We start from the raw sequence: 24,197 nt of genomic DNA on the forward strand, positions 1-24,197 counted from the left end.
AGGCTTTCACAAAAAGATTATCGTGTACGAGTTATCTGCCTAACATGTAAACGGATCTGATTTGATATCTGTAAATTTTAGGTCGTCAAGATGTGGAAAGGCCTGATGATCACCTTTTGGCTTGTATTTGAAGTCATGACCATACATGGACAAGGTAAATAGCATTCACTGTTCAAATATTACTGTAAACTGGTGGTGAAGGAACATGGAAGATACACTTCTTTCGATGGTATGCACATTCAAGTTTCAACGTGCGCACGTGAAAGCTACTGAGTGCACGAGATAAGTTTTACATGCTCACGCGAACGTGTGCTAGTAAAGGTTAATATGTGCGCATTCGAGAGTAAATATATTTTCCATGTCCCTTCCGTCCCCGTTCTACTGCCATTAAAACATTAAAAGAGTCTTCAATGTATTATAGGTATTGAACGAAAGTAAGTTTGAGTTACCAAACAAATGTTTTGTTTCAGAATTGTGTCAGACAGAGCTAGGGTATGAGTACTTCATTCAAGGTATTATGGAAAACACTTTACCAAGTGAGTGTCGTTTTGTCAGATATTTCTGTTTTGTCTTTTATTGCAAAGAGTTTGAGTTTCGTATATACCTTTGAAATACATTTATGTACATTTAATTGGAAAAAAGACTATACCAATAAATATTAATTAAAGTTTTATCATATTTTATTGCTTAATAGATATTAATGAAGAAATATTCTTACAAGAATCGTGGTTGTAAGACGAAAAACATGCCGTAATTTCAATGTTAGGCTATAGGTAAGCGTTTATTTTCGTGTCACGTGATGTGCGTTAGTATGGGGTCGATTTTAATTGTCACTATACTCAATACTGTACTGCGGTGAAACAAGGCCAATCAATCTTTGTGGCGCCCTTAAAATATTTTGAGATATAGGTCGGGAAATGAAAACAACCGTAATGACAATTGACTTTTCACAGTCAAAGTAATTAGCTACTTTATGTAGAATCTGGTGAAATTTATGTTTGTCGAGAAGACTCGAACTCACGTAGGCTAGAGGCAATGATTTTCCGATGGAGAAGTTGTATTTTATTGTACTTTGAGCGACAGGTTAGTTTAATAGATGCCGACTATATTTATGTCTAGTGCCTTGCATTAAATGGAAATGCACAGGACACTTGTGTCGCGTAAGTCAAAATGACTGGGCCTTTCAATGGGCGTGACACTGATAGACAAATATTTAACATTTTCCTTAACCTGTAATGTAGAACAGAAATAATAGCATAGACTGTCACGTCGATTTTTATTTATGTAATAAGATTCCCCTTACATTATACTCGTTAAGCATTCTACAATTTATTTTTCAGACACGGAGATCGGTCACGTGGTCATCGAGGGAAATAACAGTCAGATAGAAATAATTCAGACTGAGCACAAGTTTTATTCGTTTAACAATATTACACGAAACGTAACCTTAAAAAAGGAATTGGACACTGACCAAGGTGCGGAAGAAATTCAGCCTCTGTATCTGAACTGTAGGAAACTTGGTCGCTCCGGACAAGACTCTGGCACGGTAAGTTGTACATGTATTTATTACTAATACCTCAACTACAGATATCTTATACTGGAGCCTGCACGGGTTCCGAATCTGTGACTCCAGGTTAAAGGGTTAGTCGCCCTATGCTTAGACCGAGGCGCCAAATGAACAAAGTATTCTTGCATACTAGACGGGGATGTCCGAAGATTTCACCGGTCCTGGAAAACTCCATCTTACACCCAGGCTGTAAAATGAGTCTCGTTCTGTAAATGACGTATAACGAACTACAGATCTGAAGCTTTATTTAGCAATTTGCATTTTATTTTATAAAACAGAATAAAAATCAAATACCTCTTTGAACCTTATAGTATATTTCTCGATTCAATAAACGTTATTTTATCAGAAACACACAACGTTACTCTGAAAGTGATAAAAAACCGGAACTAAACACTATAAGTCTTTGAAACGTCATGACATCTTTCCTATTTCACGCGCTTTGTTTAAACATACGTTGCCATAAGAAACTAGAGCTCAAAGAAAGTCATTCGTTTGATTTAATTTTTACTTTAATTTCTTGAATATAGCATGCAAGAAAAAGATTCTATGTCTGACCGTAGTTCCAGATGGGGATATCCGGCTGTCATATATCTGTTTACGCGGTAATACGCCAGAGCCTCTTTACCGCCAAAACAGTCTGCAACGGCAAATAAGAAGACTCGGTGACGTGACGTTAACTATATTTGACGTCATTGCAGTCATTTGCTGTTTAATACTTCCTGTAGCAAACAGGAAGCAAAAGACAGATCCAACTTAAAACGTAAGATTTAATGTCTTTCCTCGACAGGATTTGTTAAAATTTCTGTAATTTCGTTAACTATTGTATGCTTTCTATAATATTTATTTTGACAAAAAGTACATAAATTCTACTTTTGAATTAGTAAGTTTTTGTCGTACATTGACTTTGATAATGGTGTTTAATATAATTTATGTATACTTTAATCTAGCCGCGATGTCACACGTGTCAAAAAATGCAAAAGATAAAATTACGAAGTTGTTACGTGCCGAAATTTTTAAAGAAATATGTATTTGTTGACAAAACAGCGACTACAGTCTGAAAGTACATACAATTGTCTGCAAATTGATATGCATAAGTCTTACGTTGAATATGAATTAAATTTAGCTCATGAAAATTGCAAAATCTAGCCGAGATGTCACAGCCGTGAAATTAATGTAACGTCGACGTTACGTTTGAAAACTAAATCATGTATATGTTTTACAATTGTATCTGAACACCGCAATATAATTCACTGTCTGATAAATAATTTGATTGAATAAATATTATATAATACATCTATATCAAATATTTCCTTAAATATCGAAACGACATGATTTATGAAAACTGTAGTCCAACCACCCCAAGTAATCCCTGTAACGTTTAAACGGCTAAACACGACGATAACGTCAGTTACACTAATGTACGCTAATAATGAGCGTAACGTCATATGACTTTGCTTGTTCGTATAGGTCTGCATAAATACATATGGTGCAGAAACACTTTATTGATTAAGACAATGGGTATGTTAGTTTGACTTCATATTATTGTATAATGGCTGTCTCTGAAGACTTTGATATTTTAATAGATTACGTAACAACAATTTATTCCATTATATTACAGCTGCGGATAATAGTGTATGTTTTAGTGACTGACTGGAACGACAATCCGCCGGTATTCGATTCTCAGAACTATTCTGTGTCCATTCCGGAGGTGAGAGATGGTTTTTATAAATACCTTTTAAAAATATTGTTGTATTCTGAGGAGATTTTGAAATAAATAAGCAAAAGAATCATAAAAGAGATGGCGAATTCGTTTGAAATAGATTTCGTGCATAAAAGTATATAAATGTTTATAGAGGCTAGGTTATTAAATCTATATTAAAAATATACCTGTTTTTGCAGCGGAAATATTGTGCGATTTTATGAACACAATATTATTCCGCGAAAGAACGAGTGCATAGTTCTCGTGCGTATCTACACTTACAATTATCATATAAATGATTTGAATTTGTTACAAAGTCCGAAAATATTGTCGTTAAAGAACTTTTAAATGCGACGGCATATGTGAAATTGACGTCACAAATGACGTCGCACACCAGATATGACTTTTGAACATCAGTATGAATGATTTATTGCATGAGCCCTTATATCAATCATCGGTCCATGCTTTGTACTATTGACCGATTTATTATCTAACACAATTTTTCCGGGCTTAAAGTCAAAACTTGAACATTTATTTCTGATGTCATGAAGTAAAAAACTTATTGAAAGTCAATAAGTGTACTTTACTCAAATCACAAATAAACATAAATTAGGCATATATTTACCTCATTTTTCCACTCGTGTTAATGTGTCGTTTTAAAGTATATTGGATTTGGATTTGTATAAATGGGAACTTGATCAATAAACTCCAAAATCGTTTTACAGACGTGATATAGAATCTTAACACCATCTTAATACTATCATCTAATACAGATATTTTTGTAGTCCTTTTTATTATTAAAAATAGGCATCACTTCTTTAGTAAATAATTTTGCATGGTTTAAATTTTAGGATGCTCAAGTGGGGACAACAGTAATTTCTGATATCAAAGCGACTGATAACGACAAATCGTTTGACGGAAACAGCCGACTGACTTACCGAATTACCCCAAACCAAACATTCTCCGTGAGTATTCCTTTCTGTGTATTTCTTTTATTGTCCCCAGGGATATCCATTTGGCTGTTTGTCAGTGCGTCCGTCCGTCCGAAATTGAAAACGCTTATAATTCAAAAAGTATTTAAGCCAGAATCACCAAACCTCATATAAGTGTTAATTTGCATATGGCATTTGCTCACATATAGTATTAGCTACCTTGACCCAGTAAAAGCAGAGCGTTTTCCTTTAATTTGTTTGAAAAAAAAGAAGAAAATGCTTGTCGGTGCAGATGGGAATATTCGGCGCCAAGGTAACCGTTTAGGCGGAAAAGAGGCTCTGCTATCGCGGAAACAGATACCTAAGAGCCGGATATTCCCATTTGGAACTACGGTCAGTGATAGAACCTTTTTCTTGCATATTATATTCAAGAAATTAAGTAATAAATAATGCTGCCTGTCCATGTGTCCGTCCGTCCGAAATTGAAAATGCTTAAACGTATAATTCAAAAAAGTGTTTAAGCCAGAATCACACACCACATATAATTACTAATTAAAACATGCCCTTTGCTCACATACCGTAAATTCCCCCTTGACCTAGTAGAATAGTTTTTCCCCCTTGTTTTGGTTCTTATTCATCCGACTTACTTCACCGCATATTTATAGTACTAAAAGTTGTTACAGTTAAGAATAGAAACTAGTATGCTAAACACGAATACTAAAACGCATAGTGTACTAGCCGTATTGGTGACAAATCAAACAAGAACAAAGGTGCTGTAAAGAACCCAGCAAACTCAGTAAATGATAACTGTAACAGAGGACTTGTAATTGTATTAGCAATTAGGAGTGACCTGTCGCTTTTATTTTTACATTTGGATTTTCCAGTCTGTTCCATTTATTAAATAAGGGTTTGAAAGATATTTGACTTATTCAAAACTATAAATATATTTCAAATACTGTATAGATTGAAATTGCATTGATATCTCAGTTGGTAGAATTGAGGTATCTTGCTAGTAATTTAACTTTTGCGATTAGGAGGCTGTGGGTTCGAATCCCACGCACAGGGCAATTTGTTTTATGATTGAATTTGTTTTATTTATAGTTTTCTTGTTTTTTTTATATTTCATTTTATTTCATCATTTCAATTTCATTTTTAATTTCATTCATACAATTTCAATACATTCAATACATTTCAAACACACGCGCCCAATGGAGCATCCTCACACTCGCTGGCGGCGTCGGTTTCCTTCGAATCAGTGTCATCAGCTAGTTGAATGACCAAAGTGTCAAGAGCTATATCAACAATGTTGAATAATTCACAATCAAAAAAATATTTGAAAAACCTATGTTATATGCGAAAATAGCAAAATGATACAAGTAATGCAATTCAAATACATCTTTAACATTATTATCATTTTAAACGTATGTTATCAAAATATAAAATGAAGAAAATAAAATAAAATGAAAAATAAATATTGATCTCCGTTGTAATTCGAACTCACAAAAGTTAGATTCTGGAGCCGTCACGCTTACCACGGCGTCTAATTGTCGCAGATGCAGTCATTTAAATATTTATTATAAAAAATTAAATCGAGTTATAAAAAGGTAGGGTACTAGTTTATTCCAGTAACCTTTCAAATCTATTAATAAAAGCGACAGGTCACTCCTAAATGCTAGTACTGTAGGTGAAAACAGGATCAACGATAATAACAATAAGAGAACTGTTACAAATATCGCCTAGTACTTAAAAGCCAAAACTCACAATAAAACAACAAAAGAGAAGGTGAGAGATCACATTGTATGTACGGACTTTCTTGTTAGGGTTTGTTCTTTATAATGGTCAAAGTACACTGCACTAGTAATGTATTCAATAAAAAAGAAAGAAAACATATGGATTAGGGAGTGTGGGGGATGGGGACGCGGTAGCACTCTTCAGAAGAAAGTTTGAGTATTGAATAAACACGGAAACCAGTAAAGAGCAGGTGTCTCGGAGCGGAAATAACCAGAAATACTCTAAACATTACAGCAATGGTCAAACGAAACTTTTGATAATTTTGTTTTGATATTGATTTCTGATTACAAATCTTTCTACTATCCATCAGCCAAAGTTTCTGTTAGAACTGTATTATGTTATTTGATTTTAGTTTACCATTCTCATATAAACTTTCGTACAATTTCTTGAAATTTTACATATATGACATATTATCTCATAATACAAGTTTAGAGCATATGAATCTATATTTTCAGGATTATTTCTTGTTGGAGGTCCCTACTAAACCGACCATTACTCTGAAACAGCATTTAGATTATGAGAAAGTAACCAAAATGGTTATTCTTATCGAAGCTATGGTAAGTATAGTGTAACAACCAGATACAATAGAGAGTAAGCGGTTTCATACTTGTACGTGTAGCAACTATTAAAAGTTACCTGATAAGTTTGATAAAATTAAATCGAAATGCCCGCTGCGCGTTAATGACTTAAGATTTCAAACCCGCTCCATATCTTCTAAACATCTGGAAAGATTTTGATAAAACTAGTACAAAACATGTTCATCATGCATAGCGTACAAACTAGGTCGTTACATCGAAAGTCTGTGCCACACTTGGAGGTCAAAGTTCAGTTATATAGTAGTGTGGTTCAAATTTCATGATGGATTTTGATGGATTTTCAAACAACCCCACATAAATGTGTACCATCGTAATACAACAATCCTGCAACCAAGGTCTTACGTGTGTATTAAAGGTCACAAAGTGTTATTTCTTATACACCTGGACGTTTCGTAACACAAGCATCTATTAAGAGGATATACAGGGGCCATTCTGTTCGAAGTTAGGGTCCCACTTTAGACCAAAGGTCAGCTCTTCACCATTTTATCTCCCATGTATTTAAGCGGCGTCTGGGGTTATTAATTAGCTCTACTTGCGTTTTTGCAAGCGTTTAGTTTAGTCTGTAAGTCTGTGGTGATGATATATATATGATTTTACAAAGATGGGCCTTCAGGTAAACGTCATTTCTGGGGAAATTTCTTCTATATGTGACTAAATAAGCTTTAGCTCATGCATTTTAAAACACCTGTGTGATATTTTGGTCTACATTACAGAGGCATGGTGATTAACGGAATTCCTTCAAGTTGAAACATAAGAAAATATCACATTTTTTCACCTGATAAAACAGTTTAATTTACTCGATTTCTTTGATCATAATATTTCATCTTAGTAAAAAAGTAAAAATATGCAGATAAAATAATTGTTTTACCATACGTTTACATATTTAAAATATTTCATGACACATATATACTCTAGGATTCACCTACCAAAAATCGAGGTATTCCACAGACATCGACCGCCACACTTACTGTATATATCACCGACGCTGATGATCAAAACCCGAAGTTTTCTCAGAAGACATACAGAGGTGTTATCAGTGAAGACGCTAGTCCGGTATGTTAAAGGGAGATAACTTGAAATTTTATATAAGTTAATGTAGCTTCCCTGTCTCCAGTAGTGACTTTGAGTATACATGTTAAATGCCTTTATTGGCTAAGCTTTGTAAGTAAACATTAGTTTTATTCCATAGCAGACATGCTGACTAATCTATATCTTTGAAAAAGATATACAGGAAGTCAAAATAATTTCCTGCGAGAAAAACAGTCAAACAAATAGTACAGACCATCCCGCTTCTATAAAACTTGCATATAAAGGCCAATATTTTCTCTTCCTTGCTGACTTATATAAATTTACCTGTGTTTAGAGACCAACAGAAACTAGTTTTTTTTTCATGTGCTACATAGTATGTGTGGTCTTTACAAACATTTTCAACTATGTTATATAGTGCCATACTAGAGCTTGTGTTGCTCCTAAATTATTCTAACTCTACTCTATAACGGCTTGGCTTCTTAGATTTCTATTACTTGGTAAGGGTATGTGGAAACCATGGTCAAATCTCGCTCTCAACTAGATTGGAACGCGAGACATTCAGGCCAACACTCCTTTCCCGCAGCACAATACAGAACTTATTTTCTTGTTTTCGTAAACTGTGAATATATGTGTATCAGTTACAGCTGTTTAGTCTGGGTCTATCTCATAGTTTATGTACAGTTGAAGGTACTGTTTCTTGCAGGGCACTATTGTCGATGTTACTCCACCTATCATAGCAAGGGATCCGGACACGATGAATGTCTCTGTCACTTACAGACTTCTGGGTAAGCAAGAAGCACCTTAGATTCGGTATATTCTATTTCGAACGTATTTGTAATTAGTTTTCACGAGGAAACAAGCAAAATAAGTTTTCCAGGCATTGACTGTACATAAAATTTAATTTGTTTCATTGTGAAATGTAAGAACTTGTTTTAACTTCCCAGAATTGTTTTTAATGATTTATTACAATGGACATGGTCTTCTTAGAAGCAAATATGTTTACAAATATCTGTTGTTATACGATGTGCCATTATCATTAACTATTAGTACTTTTAGATGTTGTAAGGTGTATCCTTTTAGCTATTTACAACATCGAAACAAATATGAAAGTAAGTATGATGCAGTAAGTTTGAAAAAGTACAGGAGAGTTCATTTAGACTAAACTTCATAGATGGAGAGAAGACAATCTAGAAAATATGCAAAATGTACTATTTGTTGCTGTATCCTAAACTATAGTTGCTATGGCAACAAAATTACAATTGCTGAAGGATTTATATATTTCTTCAGTCTGGAGAAGGTTTATATTGGTCACCGATGGGAATAATGATATAAAATACCTAACTGTTTATACAGACATGAAGAAAGTTACTCACGAGGTCTTGTTTTCTGTCATTAATCTCTACAGTGTAAATACAATCTTCTTACAGACCCCTACGACTTTTTCGACATCAACACGACAACAGCAACCATCAGGAACAAGCGGTTGTTTGATGTAGATGTTCCTACACTAACAGTAGTTGTAATGGTGAGCCAAATTATGCATTTATTGAAAAGATTTTTTCATTTTAAAACTATGGTTTCTCATTATAGTATAACGTTTACATAGAAAGCGTAAAACAAATCATACCTACAATTTTCACTCTTACTGTCTGTTGTTTGGAGCCATTGACAAAATCAGACCTGGATTATATCTATCAGTCAAATAGATAAAAAATACTTTTTGTCATATTGACACACATAACCGTATATAAAATGTATACGTAATCATAATGTATTATATATTACAAGTGAAGTAGTGGACTCGTAATGACATATATCATAAACTGACCAAACTACTCCGTTTATAGCTTCATCTAAACAAGTTTCCATTTTAACCCTGCTCGACGTCTAGGTTATAGTATACCAATTCAGTTCTTTCTTTATTTCATATAAGCAACTATAAATGTTGAGACCTCAATTTCAGTACTTTAGAGCATTTCCATGATATAAAACCACATATAACCATTTAGTACATCACGTTTGCTTACCACAAATAAAAAAAAATATTGAGATGTTATGTTACGAATAAGAAAATAATCTGTTCTGAAAAGCATCACTGTCTGAATATGCTCCCATGAAATGTGTCGTTTAGCAATTACGCGTATGTAGGCATTTTCTCAATGAATAAGAAAACATGGAAATTCACAATGAAATGAGTCTAGATCTTTTGTCAATACAATAAGCAATAAAACTAAGCAAAAAAATAACTGTCACATGCTTATATGACTCATTATGCCAAATTTCATCAGCAATATCATGGAACTACATTTTGGACTACTTCCACTTTGCCGGAAAATACCGAAATAGTATACGGAGAACATGTACTTTTCTGATTGTCATTATGGACCGTCTGTCGCAGATTCTGTGCAAAATGTGATACTTTTGTTGTTGTTACAGGCGTCCCAGGTTGACAACCCTAACAGAGAATGGTTTGCTATGTTAACTATTACGATATCAGAGGCGAATATCAATGCTCCAAGCTTTACCAAAAATATATACAAGGTCACGCGGACAGAGCTGGAACCAGTCAAATCAATACTTGTTTCAACAACAGCTAGGGACCCGGATTTCGTACGTATCTTTTCATAATACAGTCACTTTTGTTTCCAATACGTTTCATTTTTATTTCACGCCTGTAAATGGCACTGTCTGATGTAAAAATGTTCACCTGTTTTTGTATACAACCAGAATAGAAATTAAAATTGCACAAATTGGAACATAAATGCCGTTGCTTAATATTGTGTAATTTGAAAAACTATTAAAGAGATGGTCCAAAAGAAAACTGTTATTTACAAACGAATCATTGGAAAGAATCCATCAATTTTTTATTATGTCGTATTTCAAGTTAAATATCATAATTGAATAAAAGATTGTGTGCAATATTTAGTTAATGAAGAGAAGTCAATTAATATTAGCTTCAGTATAGATTCAAATGTTTACAAAGACGTCACACTATTGACAGGTTACAAATAAATAACGAAAAATTACGTTTCAATCTTACTATCATGAAAGGAGAACATTTTAATTTCCAAGTAAACAAGGTTTTTGTAAAAGGTTAAAGTTTATTGAAAATTAAATGTATTTATGGGAATTACCAGAAAATATTAGTAAGCTTTGAAAGATTGGCTTTACAGCAAATTTAATCAGATTCATACATATATTAGTAATAGTTGTTATGGGATAAAATTGGATTACTGTATGGAATGGGTCGTTTAAAAAGATTAATGCGATAAACAACAATGTATTATACAAAGACGTTTTCCATCTTTTTAAAAAAATACCGTTATATATTGAATTATGCCAAAATACATGTTTTTCATGTGGTTCAAGTATATGTTCAGTAGAACTCCTTCCATACAGTGATATCTAAAAATGAAATTGCATGCAGTAGAGGCTTTTTATGTGGTGTTTAGGTTTATATAGACTTACGTTGTTTGTTTGTTTTCAGAAGACTATCACGGTACTGGTAGCTTGGTATATTTCTCGTGTCCCTGCATTAACTTCCGGCTTCTATTCTTTTATTCTAACAGCATCTTTTACTGCTTTTTCAACGTGATTTATTATATTTCAACCTCATTATAATTTTCACTTCCCTAATTGGTAAATGCCGTTTCACATACTCATACAAATATTGAGGCTGGAAGATGTATTTTGTTAACACAAATAAATAACGATCAAATGCGTAACTTCATAGCATGTATACAGGCATTAAATAAGTCACGGTGTCCCGTTATGACAAGTTTGCTATCCTGTCGCAACAGGCGGGTGCGAGTGAAGCCACGACAGTATGGTTGCACGATGGTGATATCATGACTTAGCGATAACAAGATTGTGATAAATCTAAAGCGTCTTCGTCATCGTTCTTTTGCACTAATTCCATCGTGCTATCATACTGTCGTGGTATCGCGTAACTGATCAGAATATGTACCATCGTGTCTTTTGTCGTCGATCGTGATGACACGATGGTGATTGAGCGATGACACGATGACGAAGAAGCGAACTAATATCGCGTCTTTGTCGTTGTGCTGCCGTAACCTAGATGCGATAGCGAAAGCATAGTATCATTTACGAGAAGCCGTGCCTTGTCAATATAAAATTGATATGTAAAAATATGCTGAATAAATGCGTGCAACCTGATTCATTTCATTGTTGCTGCATTTCAATACAGTTGCGTGTTTGGTAATTTAAAAGTTATATTAAGGAGTGTATTGTCATACTATGATTAATCAATTATTAACACAATTTAGCCGCACCATGAGAAAACCAACATACTGCATTTGCGACCAGCATGGATCCAGACAAGCCTGCGCATCCGCGCAGTCTGTTCAGGATCCATATTGTTCGCTAACGGTTTCTCTAATTGCAATAGGGTTTGAAAGCAAACAGTATGGATCCTGAAAGACTGCATGGATGCGCAGGCTGGTCCGGATCCATGCTGGTCGCAAATGCACTATGTTGGTTTTCTCATGGTGCGGCTCAGATATACAACTTGAATGACCTGTTAGAAACTATTTTGAGATTTGTTCTGTATTTGTTATGATGTTAAAGTTAATGTTATGGGTGTGTACTAATTCTTTGAACATTAAAAATAATGTTTAACAACTTAACCTTTCTTACCTGCGATATAGATTTCCTTTCTGTCGACTTTGTTCTCCTCGTTTTGTTTTGCATGATCATGTTATTCAAAGGTAGTGTAAAGTCGTTATGTAACCATAATATTATGTATGTATTTATACTACTTAAACTTAAAAATTTACAAATAATTATAAGTTATTTCTTACTTAGAACTGTAAGAAGTTTTTTGAAAATCTTGAAAGTCAGCTGTCAGTTTATATACTCATCAGGACCAGTTTAAAGTTGTGCGAACATTTGAATGAATTCAGCGGAGTTGGACAGAAGGTTTTATAGTAACATGACAGACTCTTTGTTCAGACTGGTTATTTTTTGTTTCTGTTTTTGATCGTCAGAGTTTTCGGTTATTTGCACACGTGAAAAAGCTTGTTTATTTAATCTAGTTCAAATTGCGAAAGATTTGAGACTTGATGCTATTTTTTGCAATAATTATAATAAGAGATGTATCTCTATAGTGAAAATAATAATAATAATTTCGGAAACCATATTGAGTTAATATTGAGAATCTGTTGAGCCTTCGATAACCTGCGAGGTAATACTTCATGCAAGCTAACATGCTGAAAATCAGTGTTTTCAAAATATTTCATTTGTAGAAAAGTTTACTTATAATATAGTATACATAGTATAAATGCTTTTAACAATGGTATCTTTCTCCTATACGTTACACATTATTATGCAGAAGTATGAATAAAAATGGAATGAAAAGTGTGAGTGTGTGGACAGGGGATGGGACTCCGTGGCTGAGTGGTTAAGGTCGCTTCATTCGAATCACTTGCCCGTCGCCGATGTTGGCCCATGCCTCGCTTAGCAGTTGAATTCTTCATGTGAGAAAGCCATCTAAGAGAAAGCCGGTGGCTCTACCCCGGTGACCGCCCATATTGAAGTAATGTATTGAGGAACACCCAGGGTCTTCCTCCACTATCAAAAGCTTGAAATTAGCCGTATGACTTATAGTTGTATTGATGTGACGTAAAACCCAATAAAAAAGAGAATAAAAATGATTAACAATAAAATTAACCCTTATCCAGGCGTGTAACGATTGGAGAAATGCACCATTTTGTAACTAGCTCAACTACAGTTTAATATGTAACATGACGCGGATTTTGGCATTTTTACAGAACTATTATTTTAACTCCAGTTTAATGTAAACACTTCTATATGTTTTATTTCAGGGCACAGTTTTGGAATATGCAATTACTGACCCCGTTGAATTCTTCAGCATTGATCAGTATAGGTATGAATATATAGAGAAATACAGAGAAATAATCATAATGTTTGGTCCACCTATTTCCTAACGATACACAATATAATTTGCATCACATACTATCCTAGAGAACTCAAAGGGTCGTAATAGGAAGTTTTAAAACTGTTAAATTATCTGAACTTTATTAGAATCTATGGTTGAAGTTTTTGTTTAGGCAAAATTGGAAATACAAAAAGTTTTGGCTTTTCTTACCAGTTGCTTGTCATGGAATTTTCGGGATACTTTTGTTCCTATAGAAGAAACAGCACCCACTGACCATTATGAAGATTTTTCTAAATATATCATGAATGCAAAATAAATTTCCCTTTTTTTTTGCATTATAATTGTCATTATTAAGGATATCTTTTTAAAATTGAAATTCAATACGTTCCAGCTGCCACTTTGTATTTTTTACAATTTCAGCGTCAGGATTTCTTTTAGCCTAGTAAAGAAACGATGTGCGGTTATAAAAGAATATAGATATGTAAACATTTAGAAGTTTTTAAAGTTCGGGTCAATGGTCTTATCATTTCTGTTTTCAGCGGAAATATAATACTAGAGAAATCCTTGGATTACGAAGAGATAGACGAGCATATCATTTCAGTTACAGCTTCAGACGGAGTCCATGTGAGTCTACTTTTGACTTGTATACATTGTGTCACATTCTGGGAAAGAGAAGTCAAAGTTGTATAAACAGAGCAGCCCGGAATAACATATTTCTGTTAAAAATCAGGGAAGATTGTAACGGCTAGCGCATGTTCATTGAAAACTTTCAGATGATCTGAAAGGAGAGTAGAACTATTCCTATACGATATTAGTATTAGAGACATTTGAAACAGTATACATGGAGTACTACAAAATCACCGTGCCGAAAAGTTGTTTTTAATGGTTCAAGGAGAAGTCATTGAACATGAATTAAGGTGTTATCTTGATATAACTTTTTAAATAATAAAAAACGAATAACAAAAACACGGGAGTCAGAAGGACAGCTTGCAGGGTCTTACAGAATTGTTGCAGAAGAGGTCAAGGAGAGGGGTGGGGGATGGGGGTGGTGCTTCGAGTCATTATAATACTGTATAATTGATCGAACGGGTTTTTATTTATCAACTTGAAATGTACTGTAATCAGTAAGCTATAAAGGACTTTAAACAAGAGAATTTCATGAATAACTAATTAGTGTACGATAATTCGATTTATGCAAATTAGGAGTATATACATGCAGGTTCACGGTCGTTGATAATGAACAAGCGACAACTGAAATATCTGGAAAGTATTAGTGCAACTAGGACTTGATAACGCTGCTTTATTTCTTTCTGATTGAGAGTAATTAAGAAATGCGCGTTCATGTTAATTTTCATTGTGGCTACTGTTAACCCTTTTTTTCTATAAAAAATCAATTAATGATAACCAGGAATTAATTTTATGTGGATTTCTAATTAAAAACCATGACGGTTGTTATTAAGGCACATATAAGTAAGTTTTCATGAATTTATTTAGGTAATTTGTTCTTCATACAAGTCCATCCAGCAGTTAATGTAAGAGAGCTTTTGTCAGTTTTGGAAGTTAAAACAAAAAGAAAAAAAGAAGTTTGTGTTTATTTCCAGACCGCCCAAGCGACTGTTGAAATCACAGTTCTAGATGTAAACGACAATAATCCTAGACTGAATGTCCCTGGTGTGACCTTCAATGCTGAAAGGATAAAGGGATATATGATAACAACAGTGTCGGTACGTTTCTTCCTTATTTACTGTTTACAATTGAACGTTGAAACGACTTCACTCAGAAGTCGCTGATATTCATAAGAAGAGGGTAGACAAACAGTCACTCTGCCTGTTCTGCAATGACCTTCTGTATCTGTAATGTATGAAATAGCATTGCGCGACTAGTTGTTAACATATAGCTGAAAGCAGAGAAACAGCAATTTGACAAAGTAAACCCTTTATGCGATAAAACAAAAAATCATAAAGGTACATGCATGTGTGTTTGCTATAAAAAATGACTATAGGTGTTCATTAGACTATAATACGATGATTTATCTGTTCATGTTGTAATTAAAACATTTAAAGCTTTTTCGGTGACACATGTCAACATGCAAGTAAGCAGGAGGTATAATACATACATTAGATTAACACGTCATGTTGATTTCTATTTTCAGGCAGATGACGACGATATAAGAAACGTTCTCCGTTTTGAATTAAGAAGTAACACGAAGTGAGTACCTTATTTTCTCAAATTGTTATGCTTTTACAACAATTTTTCAACTGCAGGCACTTCACTGTCAACCATCTTTCTTCTCACATAATAGGGGGTGGCCCCAATTCGTTTAGAGACCGGAAGGTATGAAAAATTGGATATAAATGTAAGAATATGTCCTATTTGTAAATCAGGAATAGAAGATGAAAGGCACGTATTGCTTCACTGTTCTGTGTATAATGATATTTGCCAGACCTTGTTTAACAAAGCTACTGATGGTTGTCCACTGTTTAACACATATAGTGATACTGAAAAGTTATGCTTCCTATTATCAAATGAAAATATTGTTAAATATACTGCCAAATCCTTCTCAGATATACTTAGAATGAGAAGAGATTGTTTATACCACTAAACAAAATTTTATTTGTTTTTAATATATATATATATGTAAAGATACACAAATGGTATAAAGATGTAAACTTTATACTAAATTATGTCATATGGTCTATAGTTGTATTTTCGGGTTAAAAAGCACTATTTTATGGCATTGAAGTACTTTATTGTGGTCAAAAGTAATTTTAGACATATCTGTAGATAATGTTCTTAGTATTCTTATCTGGTAATAAACTTTTTTTTTTTTTGTAACACCTGTAAAATATGTTTGCTAATCAAACTACAGATGATCTGATCATATGTAGATTCTTTATCTTAAGACCATTTTTTAACTGTCGTGCATTAGTACCATTATACAAAATCAGTGTCTTATTTTCATTTTCTTATGGCAGTTATTAGTATACGGATTAGCAAATACATTTTACTTTTTACCTGTATAAATGTAAATATAGGTATTAGAGTCATAAGAGGCATTTCTATTAAGTAACTCTGCTAACTTGTTAGCTCGACTTTTCGAAGAAAAAGTAGAGCTATTGTACTCGCCCCGGTGTCGCCGTTGGTTAAAGTGTTTTGATAAAGTCAAATATTTCTGTTACTATCAAAGCTATTGTCTTGAAACTTAAAATAGTTATTTACTATCAAAGTCTACACCAGGAGAAACAATCCCCTTATCTCTGATTGAATTTTGACAGAATTATGCCCCTTTTTAACTTAGAATTTTTGGTTAAAATTTTTTGATAGTCAAATATCTCTGTTACTATCAAAGCTATTGACTTGAAACTTAAAATACTTGTTGACCATCAAAGTCTACACCAGGAGAAACAACCACCATAACTCTGATTTGAATTTTGACATAAGTATGCCCCTTTTTAACTTAGAATTTCTGTGTTAAATTTTTTTATAAAGTCAAATATCTCTGTTACTATTAAAGTTTTTGACTTGAAACTCAAAATGTTTTTTTACTATCAAAATCTACACAAGGAGACACAATTCACATAACTCTGGTTTGAATTTTGACAGAATTATGCCCCTTTTAACTTAGAATGTTTGGTTAAGGTTTTTGACAAAGTCAATTATCTCCGTTACTATCAAAGGTTTTGACTTTAAACTTAAAATATTTGTTTACCATCAAAGTCTACACCAGGAGAAACAATCCCCATAACTCTGATTTGAATTTTGACAGAATTATGTCCCTTCTTACCTTAGATTTTTGTGTTAAATTTTTGATAAAGTCAAATATCTCTGTTACTATTAAAGCTTTTGACTTGAAACTCCAAATAGTTATTTACTATCAAAGTCTACACCAGGAGACACAATTCCCATAACTCTGATCTGAATTTTTACAGAGTTATGTCCTTTTTACTGGCAAAGCTCTAATTCAGAGACACGCACTGAGAAAAGTCGAACGCGCTGTCTTATGGACAGCTCTTGTTCATTCATCCGCCCACACACTTAGACACACATGCAGCATTCATTCATCCACTCATGCACCCATCAATCTGCTGTTTCACTCACCCACTCACCCACCCACTCTCACTCACTCATTCCTGTCCACCCTCTCATTTGTTAACTCATCCGTACTTAGTCAGTTGACAGGAAGCACCTCTTATGACCTATACAACATACTAATTGTTGTATTTGTATAATATATACATGTATGTAATAATCTCATATGAGTCATTATCTATAGTCTCCTGTAACTCTTAGAGAGTGGCCATTTACATTGTATGATTTTTAATGTTTATATGTTTTTTTACAATTTATGTAAATGGATGAGACTGAAATAAAATAATAATATATACATAATACACAACACATGTACAATAATATAGAGATTACAGCGCTCCGTTTTTAACCAGAATTGAAATGCGGAGGCAATATTTGTTTTATGAAATCGACTGCATGGCGAATTTTATTATTCATTCTGTTTTATTTTTTATAAATAAACTATGAATCCTATTTATTTTCAGTTTGTTTAAAATAAACTACAATGGAGAGATAACAGTTTTGGCAGAACCAGAACAATTGACTTTGGACCGATATTCTATCCTCGTTTCGGTACTGGACGACGGTACACCACCTCGTGAATCCTCAAAACAAATTGACGTCATATTTCCACCACTTGGTTATACGCCAACATCAAAGACAACCGCTGCACCTACGAAAACAACGGAAGGCGTCGCAGCAGCGTCTGTTGCACCTGATGATAACATGCTGGCAGTCATTCTTGGCGCCGTCGCCGGGGTCTTGCTGGTTGTTATACTGATACTTGTTGTATATATTGTATGGAAGTAAGTATTAACATGATTTCATTGATTATGTCCTTAGACACTACAAGAATCTTCACAGAATTCTTTTATGAATTCTGAAAAAAATCTGCATTGTTTTTCTTTAAAATATCTTTTGAAAGTTACCAATACACATATTAAGAACGTTTGTACTAAATGTGTAATAAACATGGTACGAATTCATCACATAAAACTTATCTTGTTCTTTCACCAACAATGTTTTAGGTATAAATTGTGGTTCAGTTTGATAAATCTTTTACGGTAATTTTTTCTTTGCTTGTAGAAATAAGAGAACAAAGGAGGAGCTGGATAGGGCAAGGGCACCTAGGAGTCATGCGGCGCAAGGTCTCACTTACAGACAAGCTGAAGTACCGGATGACCTTCCGAAAATGGACTTGAGTTACGCAGACGACACAGATGGAATTTCTGACTTTGGAGCAACTACCGTACAGGAAAATCCATTGAGAAAAACTGGTGTAAATCAGGGATATTTGCAAAGTAGTGGATCCGAAATGGATCGGGACATTAGTGAAATAGAAGTGGAGACTGCCGTTGTTCCGTATGATGACGATTTCGGTTATCCTTCGAATCACGGACAATTCCGAACATTTCACGGAGATGATACGACAAGTAACGAATCAAATCACAGTGACAGCACAGGTGGCAGTCAACGAGTTCTAGTAAATGGCAATAAGAAAGATGGAAATAAAATGACCAGTTGGGATAGTGATGATAAAATACACCCACAAGGTGCAGAGGTAAATATTATCAGTTTTTATTTTATTTTTTTTTAAAATCTCGCTCCTTGTAAACATGCTGACATTTGTATTTTTATTTAAACACAGTTAACCTTAACATGCAGTATGTTTGAATCTTCATTTTAGTCATTGTTCACAAATTCACGCAACTACGCTGGTTGCCAGAGTCACGTGTCCTAGATGCCATGCGTGCCTCTCAGGGCTTTTCTTTTTAGACTGAAATACGGAATATAAACAATTATTAAACCTCATGTTAAACACCTAATGCAAAGTCCCTATCTCTCAAAATGTACTAATTTTAATGTCTCTCACGCCGATCCGCGTCTGGTAATAATTTCGTTAATTCCTACTATGCGCAGAGGTGTCCTTTGCGCATCGCACTCAATGGTTGCTAGGGTATAATGAAATAACACATATCAGTGAGCGTGTTAATAATATTGTCAATCCTCAAATTGTATTAACGCCTATCGGCTCGGGTGTTGATACATTTTTCAGGTCGACAATATCAATATAACACCCTCACTGCCAGGTGCTATATTTATAATGAGTATTTTAACAGAATTATCTTACACTTTTGTCATTCATTAGGAAACTTTGACATTTCTCAGATATTTCACCGCTGTTAAATTCGATCTTGTTTATACATGAGAAGAATGATTACAATAACCTTGGTTGTCGATACTAAAGTCTGTGGTAGCTACTCTTTGTCGAAATGTGTTGTGATTGTACAATCAGTTTTACGTATAATTTCAAAAAGAGTAACTATGAATAAAAGTATTACACATAGTTTTGACAAATAGTACAGATAGAATTTAGACAGTTAAATGTACTTTCTAAGGCAAGATTCTAGCTAAACAAATGATATTGTACAGCACAATTTAAATACAGTACAAGTTGCATTATTCGACCACCTAAGAAAAGATCAAAGAACGATCTCTTATTTAATAACTGGAATTGATCTCTTACAGTACAACATAATTTGTGCTTTTACAAACTCCAAAAAGGAACTAAAAATGTCTCGTAACGGAAGTTGTCTCTTAATGCAGCTTTTATTATATGAGCCGTGCCATGAGAAAACCAACATAGTGCGTTTGCGACCAGCATGGGTCCAGACCAGCCTGCGCATGCGCGCAGTCTGGTCAGGATCCATGCTGTTCGCTTACAGTTTCTCTAATTGCAATAGGCTTTGAAAGCGAACAGCATGGATCCTGACCAGACTGCGCGGTTGCGTGGGCTGGTCTGGATCCATGCTGGTCGCAAACGCACTATGTTGGTTTTCTCATGGCACGGCTCAAATAATTTTGAACTTACACATCAACATTTAAGGTAACATACTATTAACATTATAAGAACTTATATAATAAGAGACAGTAGGTTTAAAGTTTTGAAGCTGAATTCAAATATGCATTGATCATTAGCGCATTCGTACGTTTTTATTTTGCCTTTTCATTTTTTGTTCTCTCAAAAAGCTGTTTAATACTGGAAAACAAATACGTATGCATAATGTACTTTACATGATAACACTGGACCATTGTCATTACTTTGAACAGAAAGACTGTTATTATTTAGTGGTAATATTTTTCTAGTATTCTTAGGATTTCCGTAATTCATTCCCTGTATATACTGGTAATAATAATGAGACATGTACGAGATGTCTTGAATTGTTTATAAAAACACGCTTTGTAAGCTAAGGCATAGGCAAAGAGGTTCTTGCCTTCGTTTGACATCATGATGAAATAGCCAGTCGAATCACAGTTTAGTCTCTTTTATTTTCAGAAATTGTTAGACTCAAAAAGCAGTACAGCTTCAAGAACGAAAAAGGAGCGACCAGAAATTACTGTTTATTTCTGAGAAATTAGACAACGATACATTGTTATATTGAGTGTGCATATCAAACATGAGAAATAAAGACTATTCTCTTCATGAACATATGTTATTAATACAACGTACAAATATTTATGTATAACCCACTAAAGTAGTAATTCAGTCGGATATCAAGGCTTTTACATACTGATCCATGAAACGAACGTGCCAGTTTTATATTTGCATTTTGTGTTCAGTGACGTTTAATATCTGTGTTGGTGGATGAATACCATATAGGCATTTTCTTGGGCTTATATGCACATGGGAAGAACCACATACGCAGAATATCATGGTGACTCACTCAGATAACGACAATATTGAAGAACTCGAACTCCGACAGGGGAAAGATAAGTGAATATAATGCAAATTTGTGGACATCGGGAATAAAAAATATACTAAATACTAGAATGAAAATTGTATTCAATTTATAAGATAATTTGTACATTTGAAAGTATGCGGGACAAGCACCGGCTAGATTGTTAAAGTTTCGACACATTCTTAAAATTTGAACACTCCTCAGACTATACTGTGTATCCAGTTTCATTCCGTCTTGAGAAATTTGTATTTTTACGTTGTACGTTAATTAATATTGAATTTCGTTTCATGTGTTCATTCTAGTTTATTACTGGTGTCATATCCATTATGTACATAGAACATCATTATAAATACTCAGAATTAATCACAGACATAAATATTATTTTGAATTGATTGTTTTTCAGTAGGACGCCAGACTAACATTAAAATATCCCACTTTTCAGAACATATTTGTATACGTGAAATTAATACAAGGTGATATGTTAAACAATCTGATAAGTCTACATATAACATCCTACTAGTTTTAATTACATTTTCTGCACTTTTCAAGTGTATGTAATACCTGCTCACTACCTATAATATATATACATGAGGACACATTCCGATAGTTAGAAGGAAAGAGGACCACTTTTACTAAAAAGTGAAAGAAGCACTTCGTGGGCTGAGCGCGAAACTATTGTAACTGTATATAAATAAAGAACAAGATACAATAGTTTCGCGCTCAGCCCTCGACTTTAAGACTATAACTAAACATCACTTTTATTCAAATTTCCTTTCCGATCATTTTGGATTTCAACTCAAAGACTATATATTTATAAACAGATGTTGCTTGAGACAATGGATCACACTGTTTAATAATTATTGAAGATAAAAAATGTTTCTAGAAATCGAGAACTTCAAGTAAAGTCTGGAGGCGAGCCTCTATATTTGTTATCACTGCATTTTTATTCGTTATTGTACTGCCGTTTGTTTCCATCTTTGAAGTGTGATATATTGATCGTGTTACATAGTGTATATCAAAATAGACCATGAGTAAACTGTTCATAAAAATTCCATTGTAAGCAACCATTTACATTTCACCAATGTCTTCCAGGTACTTGTTTTAAATTAGAGATATATCATGTGTACATGACATTTTCAAAGCAATGAATCTGTAATATTTTGACAAGGTCAAGTACAGGTATTTTGATGTTCTGTTTATTCTTTAAAAAAAATAGAAATAATGACTGAAGCGTATTCTTGCCCAGACAAAGTTTGGTTTTTAGTTCGACTTTTTTAACATTTTGTTAAAGTATTTGATGAAGTCAAATATCTCTGTTACTATCAAAGCTATTGACTTGAAATTTAAAATAGTTATTTACTAGAAACAACCCCATAACTCTGGTTTGAATTTTGACAGAGGTATGCCCCTTTTTAATTTAGAATAAATGTTTTGATAAAGTCAAATAATCTCTGTTACTGTCAATGCTTTTGACGTGAAACTTAAAGTAGTAGTTTACTATCAAAATCTACACAAGAAGAAATAATCCCTATAACACTGATTTGGATTTTGACAGAGTTATGCCACTTTTTAACTCAGAACTTTTTGGTTAAACTTTTTGATGAAGTCAAATATCTCTGTTACTATTAAAGCTATTGACTTGAAACTTAAAATAGTTATTTACTATCAAAGTCTTCACTAGGAAAAACAATCTCCATAACTCTGATTTGAATTTTGACAGAGTTATGCCGATTTTTAATATAGAAATGTTTGGTTAAAGCTTTTTAAAATTATTACTGGAAAAGCTCTAAATCAGAGTCAAGCACTGAGAAAAGTCGAGCGCGTTGTCATCAGACAGCTCTTGTTGCTGATATTACTACTTTTTTCAACAGCCTTATATTTACATGAATGTCATCGTTATTGTGTTTTTGACTTTGAAGGACACTTGATAATCATAAAACTCAAATTATACTTTCCTTTTGAATTGTTTTGATTTCTAAATTTACAGTGTATTTGTTTTGCATTAACATTGTTAGTAAATATGACAGTTATGTGATACAGCGAAATCGGAAAATAAAGAAATAAAAATGGAACATGTTTTGCATTTTGTTAAAGTGGGTTTCACCCTTATTTGCCCTTATTTGTAAACTTCCACCCGCACATCGCAACATATTCAGGAGTTTCATATTCTCAATATAATAATATGAGAATTTATCTTGTTCTATCTGATGAATTTCTGAGATGTAAATGAATATATATTTGATACTTCCATTGAGCTAAATTTGAAGATTTTCGCGCATATTCAGCAAAATAATAATAATTAATTTCTTCATACTGACACTGATATTTTATCAGAAAACATTTTCTCTCTAGGCTCAACGTTAGAGACAGAGGCATTTTTTTTCAGAAAGTGGTATCAGAGAGGATTGATTTTATGGCCAGGTGCTCTACATTTAATGACTCTAATGACTGATGCCAGTCTATAACATAACATGCTTTGCTAATTATTAAAACTCCATTCGATTTCCACGGACGTTCGAAAATATATCAAAAACTGCTTTAAATATATATCAAAAAACTCTTGACAGAAACGCACTATTCCATCTGAACTATCCACGAAAGGAAAGCCGCGGAGTAGTTTGCCCTTGGTATAACCTGCGAACACAGATGCTCTCCGCTACCGAAGGCACTTCTAGAATTGAAGCAACGCCCAGCCAGCATTATTCTTTTATCAGAGGAAAGAGAAAAACCACAAAGACATAAGTATGGCGAATATCAATTGCTTACCTACTGGTCTTGTAAATAATTGTTCAATATTGCTCTTGTGTGTAAATGCTTTGTCATGAATGACGACCAGTTAACCCGTCTGTTGGCAACGT

At 33.7% G+C, this 24,197-nt stretch overlaps 1 protein-coding gene across 1 annotated transcript; it reads left to right on the plus strand.

The window, feature by feature from the left end:
* Positions 1-23,411, plus strand: LOC123554158 (cadherin EGF LAG seven-pass G-type receptor 2-like). Its single transcript, XM_053547179.1, has 19 exons — positions 1-154; positions 471-536; positions 1,341-1,546; positions 3,186-3,275; positions 4,118-4,231; positions 6,445-6,546; positions 7,501-7,638; positions 8,318-8,399; positions 9,042-9,139; positions 10,051-10,224; positions 11,102-11,113; positions 13,458-13,519; positions 13,745-13,838; positions 14,009-14,155; positions 15,133-15,255; positions 15,684-15,739; positions 18,085-18,405; positions 18,686-19,160; positions 20,937-23,411. The coding sequence occupies exons 1-19, from the start codon at positions 91-93 to the stop codon at positions 21,009-21,011; spliced, it is 2,499 nt and encodes an 832-aa protein (XP_053403154.1). The 5' UTR covers positions 1-90; the 3' UTR covers positions 21,012-23,411.
* The last annotated feature ends 786 nt before the right edge of the window (positions 23,412-24,197 follow it).

The sequence above is a fragment of the Mercenaria mercenaria genome, chromosome 7 (assembly GCF_021730395.1).
Source record: "Mercenaria mercenaria strain notata chromosome 7, MADL_Memer_1, whole genome shotgun sequence".
NCBI classification, from domain to species: Eukaryota; Metazoa; Mollusca; class Bivalvia; order Venerida; family Veneridae; genus Mercenaria; species Mercenaria mercenaria.